Source organism: Grammomys surdaster, unplaced genomic scaffold, assembly GCF_004785775.1.
Source record: "Grammomys surdaster isolate TR1022 unplaced genomic scaffold, NIH_TR_1.0 632, whole genome shotgun sequence".
In the NCBI taxonomy this organism is placed as follows: domain Eukaryota; kingdom Metazoa; phylum Chordata; class Mammalia; order Rodentia; family Muridae; genus Grammomys; species Grammomys surdaster.
The window spans coordinates 163692-169595 of record NW_021605051.1 but is presented as its reverse complement, the minus strand read 5'-3'; the positions used below and the strand labels follow the sequence as shown (position 1 = coordinate 169595).

Here is a 5904-nt window from a genome sequence, read left to right as displayed (position 1 = left end):
AGAGAGAGAGAGAGAGAGAGAGAGAGAGAGAGAGAGAGATTTCTTACTGGACAAGGACGAGGATGCTAAAACTAAGCAAAACTCCTCAGTAAGACACATTTTTCTCTTTCACCCAAAGTATGTCTTTTGAGAAGAAATATACCAAATTATGAACCTACAATTAAAAATCTACATTATTTTTCATTTACATTATTCCATAAGTATATTTCTCAAGTCATAACCCTTTAATAAATTCTTCTGGGTATGATTCTGCATAGGCTCCACTTTTATTATAAAATAATAAAAACAAGTGTGTTTAGTGTCTCACTGGTAGAGCATTTTTTAAGTATGAATGAAATACTGGGACCAATCTCCAACACCAGAAACAAACAGGCAAACAAAAAAAATTTCTCCATTATGTAATTCACCTGGCAAGACTGTGAAACAGGATGAGAACCAGCTGAGATTAATTGAGATTAAATACTCTAGAGCTACAATAGTTCTCAATCATTCGTTCTCAGTGGTCACACATTACATGTGACTTTCCACTTTACCCAAGTACTTACCAAGATATTCGGTCATGTCATGTATTATACTTTGGATAGAGTGTTGAGGCCAATGTATTTTAGGCTTTGCCCTCAGCCTGTGACACTATTGGTCATAGAATATCCTACTGGTAAGAGGTAGATCATAGTGAAAGCAAGTTAGGTCATTGGGCATGTGCATCTGTTAAGAAGGTATGAGTACATTGGCCTCTCCTATTCCTTTCTTTGTTTCCTGACCACCATATGGTATACATCACTGTTCTAACACACATTTCCTCACCACAATGTGTTGCATCACCACTGGCCCAAACCAACAGGGCCAAATGATCATGCACTTGAACCTCTGAAACTATGAGCTAAAATGAACCTTTCTTTTATAACTGATTACCTTGGGTATATTGTTAGTGCTGGAAACCTGACTTAACATGGAATAGGTTGGCTGCTACACATGACCTTTGAATTTAATCAAGTTTCCTCACATCTGTGACTGATTAAAATCTTGGAATAAAAAGATCATTAATATTCAAGGAGCCCAGATTTTTTATGGTAAATGTCAACAGTTTCCCCACCTTCAGAACCTGAGCTTCAGGAGAGTTTGTGGCTGTGGACTCTCATACTTTCAGAGCTAGAAGGACCTTAGAATGGCCTTTTCATGTCATAGGCCATAGAGGTGAGATACAGAAGGCAATATCCAGTGACTTCAAAAACCAGCCTTGGTCTCTTTCCTGCTGAGTCACTCTTTCCTTCCTCCTCATGCACCTCTGATCTTCCTCCTCTCCCTACCCTCACTCCCTCTCCAACTTCTCTTTCCCTTACTATCTTCAGAAAGCATTCCCCAGCCAGTTATCCAACAGGATGTGTGGTTGTAGAGCTGTGTGTCTTTAGATGGGAGGCAGGCAGGTACAACATAGGATGTGAAGTTTACTGGTAGACGCAGCTGCAGCATTGTAATGTTACTCCCAAAAGAATGAAACTTCTCGAAGTCTGGGTGATTGATGATATGGTTCACAGAAACCTTCTGAGTGTGTTTTGTTTCCTGGTACAACTGATTATTCCCCAACAGCACCTCAAAGTCCTCTGGGGCCTGGGATTTGCTGAAAGATAAAGAATCCCATCATCACCATTATCTTTGAGTGGGAGGATAACCCTGTCTTCCTGAACTCTCATGTATCACTGGTTACTCTGCCCTGATTCCATTCAGCTTGGTCTCCCCCTTTCTGACAGTCAAGTGATATGGTAGTTTAAATGAGAATGGCCCCCATAGGCTCATATATTTGAATGTTTGTTCCCTATTTGGTGAAACTCTTGAAGGATTAAGAGATGTGGTCTTGATGGAGGAAGTGTGTCTCGGAGGTGGTGGTAAACTTTGAGGTTTCAAAAGCCTAAGTCATTCCCAGGCCTCGGCCTCTGTCTCTCTGTCTCTGTCTCTGTCTCTGTCTCTGTCTCTCTCTCTCTCTCTCTCTCTCTCTCTCTCTCTCTCTCTCTCTCTCTCTCTCTCTCCCCTGTGTGTCTGTGGATGAGGATGTAAGTTATTAGCTACTGTTTTAGCTGCCATTCTCCCTGTTCTAATGGTCATGGACTTTAACCCTCTGAAACTGTGAGCCCTCCAATTATTTTATGTTTCCTTGGTCATAGTGTTTCAGCATGGCAATAGAAAAGTACCTAAGATAGGAGCCTTCTTTCTGCAGGCTGATGGATGTTCCACTCAAACCTCATGACAAAGTATTCCCCCATTACATCTTACAATTGAAAGAACAAAGAATTCCAGCACTCGGAGGGTCCTTGATAGAGACATCAAACTAATGTTTTTTTTTTAACTTAAGAAAAACTATGACAAATGTTAATTTTACAATTTGAATTTTAAATGTCTCCTAAGTCAATAACTAAAGGCATACTCATCAGCCTGTGGTACTATACAGAAAGGGCGGAACATTTAGGAAGTGAGACCTAATAAAAGAAGCTATGTCATTAGAATGTCCTTGAAGTCCTTCTTCTTTTTATTATCTTTATTTCCTAGCTACCATGAGATCAGCAGGCCCTATCCATCATATGTTCTTGCTATGATGAACTGTGTTCTCATAGATTCAAAAGAAATGGCTAACTTTAGACTGAAACCATAAGCCAAAAGAATCCTTCTTTTTGTTCATTTTCTAAGTTATTTGATCATGGAGATGGAAATCTGCATCTTTTCCTGACCCTTTTGCAATGGATTGCCTCTCCACTTGGTAATAAGCATTCATATAGGATTTAGTAAATGCACATACATATAAGGGAAGCTTCCCTTGTTTGTGACTAGGACAGCCTATGTTAGCAGCTTTGTTCCCACAGCTCCCACACCAGGAGACTCTTCACCCACTCAATATACTCGGTCCCTCCTTTTGGTAGCCTCTGCAACTCCTTTGCCCTCCTCCCAGATTGCAGCATCTTTATAGACCTATCTTCTTTGGGGTTGCCCTTCTCACACACTTTAGCAAGTCTCACCTGTATCATACTAATTGAAGCTTGTTCCTTCTAAAGAAAAAGAAATCTTGACCTGGAAGCTACTATATTCTGTTCCCTAAAGGGTCTCAGGTAAATTCAGTGCAGAATAGTTGCCAACAGAATTAAGCTAGAATCTCAAAATCCATAAGCAAAGTTTCAGTTCCCTGACATGGATTGTATAGTACCCATTCCCTCTGTGTCCCTCCATATCTTATCAGAAGCTAGACCCTCAGTCAGGTTCCAGAGAGCCAGAGGAAGTAGACTCTTGACTGCCCATATCATTTTTTTCAGATCCAGGGGCCTTCATTTCCCATCCATACAGCCTGATAATGGCATAAGCATGACCACAGTTTTTTTCTCAGGATTCAGTTTTACAAAATTGGTAAGAAATCATCTAGCTGCTAGTCATATGTAGTCTTTTTGCCTAGAACCTGGCTCACAGGAGAGTAAGGGAAAATAAGCTGAAGTCTACCAGTAGAGATCAAAGCATGGCCAGTCCTCTTGGAAAACATCTGTGTTAACAGACATGGAAAGGGAGTATAAGGATTTCTACAAGAACTAAGAATGAAAGATAATGAAGACCTGGGCAGATGAAGGAAATTCTGATGATGGGGGATAATACAGGAAGAGTGAATTGTGGGTCAAGGAAGGACCAATGTGTCTTTAATAGAAGTAAACTACCCCAAAGAAAGCCCAGAGGGGAATGGTATACTATCTCTAACCTTCCTCCTCACATTCTACATCTTTCTTAACACCCAATCCCTCTCCAGAGGCTCCTGATAAAGCAAATTCACTTTCGAAAACAGTGGGCTGTGGATACCAGCCAGTGGGAGTCGATGAGGACAGCTCCACAGAGATGCACGCCCCGGTACAGCAGGCTAGCCTGCCATGGCCACTGGCCAGCCAATGTGTCCTGGCCACCGAACACTTTCCCAACAATCTTTGGCTTCCCACACACTGTGGAGACACCCCCCATGCAATCTATTAGAGATACAGTCCCTGAGGGGCAGAATAATACCACAAGGAGGCTCCTCCTCCACTTCACAGATTTGAAGACCATAGCAAAAGACAAGTGACTTGTGTGAATGACTTCGGGTGATTCTTGTCTCTGCTTTTACTGGCTATCACCTTGTACATAAAAAGTTCAGCTAATGGTTCTACGGAAGCAAGAGCCCAGGAGTCTGGGAAGATGGGATGGGGGTAAATAAAAGGGTGGTCACAACAGTCCATCTTTAAGTGGTCCTGGCAAGGGTAGATGAACAGATGGGAGGCCCTGGGACTTCACTCCCTCAACAACAGAGCTCTATACTTACTTTTCAGATCAAAGAACTAGAAGTCTCATGGGTTACTAATGTTAGTTGCTCAATGCCATGGTTTAATGCCCTGGATCTTGGCAGGTTGTATTTACCTATTCCCAGCCTATTCCCAGGAATGGGCACTCTAAGCTTTAGCGAGCTTTGTTCTCTTTGTCCCTACTCTTAGGAATCCTATGTTCTCTACTATCACCACTGGGACAGCCTTGAACACTTTTTTGGTCCCATGGCACCACACCAGGCTCTAGGGCAGAGAGTCAGTCCCTGAGTAGGAACCTAAAGCCCCTTGATTGATATTTTCTTTGGGGTCACCTGGTTCTGAGGGGAAGACAAAAAGCAAACCACTTCCGGTGCCTTACCTGGACTTTGTGGCCTCCACCCATTCACTGCCCGCCCACTGCCTTTCAAACAGACCTGGTCTGCTCGCAGGATCCTGGTTCCTGCTGGCCAACGGTTCCCAGCCCTGCTGTGGCTGCGGTCTTCCTGGTGCTATCCCAGGAACCATTGAAGGACTGGGTATGCTAGGCTTTGGGACAGAACCGGCCTTGGGGCTCAGGGGCAGCAGTAACAGCAGGGGCCAGAGTAGGGGCCCGGGCCCAGAGGAGATCCTCACTGCCCTAGTGCCCATCCCAGATGCTAGGGCCAGTGGGGAAGTTGGGTGTGACCTGGGCTTGACCCCGCCCTGACCCGGGCCTGACCCCTGGTGAGATAGTTCTGGAGACAGGCCCTAAGCCTTATTTGGATTCGGCCTTCCTACCTGCTTTTATCCTATCAGGACTCTTCCAAGACCACAATGATGCTGGTTCTAATTTCTGTCATTCTCAGCCTCTAACACACGTTTAGTGTAGCCAGCAATAATGCAGTGGAAGATTCCAGCACATCAATGAGCAAAAGGCAGGGAGTCTAAGCACAGAAAATAGGAGATGATATGAATAAGGTTATTCAGCTGGGGACATAGCTCAGTTGTAGTAGTAGCCCAAAGTCGCAAGGACTTCCCCGTGCTTGTATGAAGGTATATGATTATGCATGCATAAATTTGTATATGAACGTATGTGAGTTTATACATATTTGCTTGTGTAAAACTTTTTTCGTTTTGCAAGTTCCTTTTCCTGGTTCAATAAAAGTTTATTGCTCCAAACCTCTCTCCCACATGGTTTCTGGGCAGGAGAGAAAAAAGCCCTAGCAATTAATCCTTTACTTAATTCCCCACTGTTAGGCTACAGGTATTTATTGCCCAAGCCAGCAGGTTTTTAACCTGGTAAGCAAGAAAGTTATCAGGATTTTGTAGAAACCAGTAGCATTCAGCATGCAACATAGTTAGATTTGAAAGGCCAGAGACCATCAGTCTTTAAAACTATGTCCAGAGACCATCAGTCTTTAAAGCTACCTCTACATCCAATTCTGTGTTCCCCTTCAGTCCATTGCAGGCTGGGCAGGCTCCCAGCAGTGTAGCCCTTTTCTGCTTTATCCAGTATGCATGTGTCTGTGTGTGTGCGCCTGACCTCTCTTTTCTCTTCTCTTCTCTTCTCTTCTCTTCTCTTCTCTTCTCTTCTCTTCTCTTCTCTTCTCTTCTCTTCTCTTCTCTT

The 5904-nt window shown here is 43.4% G+C and overlaps 1 protein-coding gene across 1 annotated transcript in view; it reads right to left on the bottom strand.

The window, feature by feature from the left end:
* The window catches only part of LOC114633412 (putative serine protease 47), a 7045-nt gene extending 3064 nt beyond the window's left edge, over positions 1-3981 (bottom strand). The window contains exons 1-2 of the mRNA XM_028781991.1: positions 3800-3981; positions 1341-1618 (exon numbers count right to left, since the gene is read on the bottom strand). Coding sequence (XP_028637824.1) covers positions 1341-1618; positions 3800-3981 — 460 coding nt within the window. The remainder of the gene's footprint in view (positions 1-1340; positions 1619-3799) is intronic.
* Between the last annotated feature and the right edge of the window lie 1923 nt (positions 3982-5904).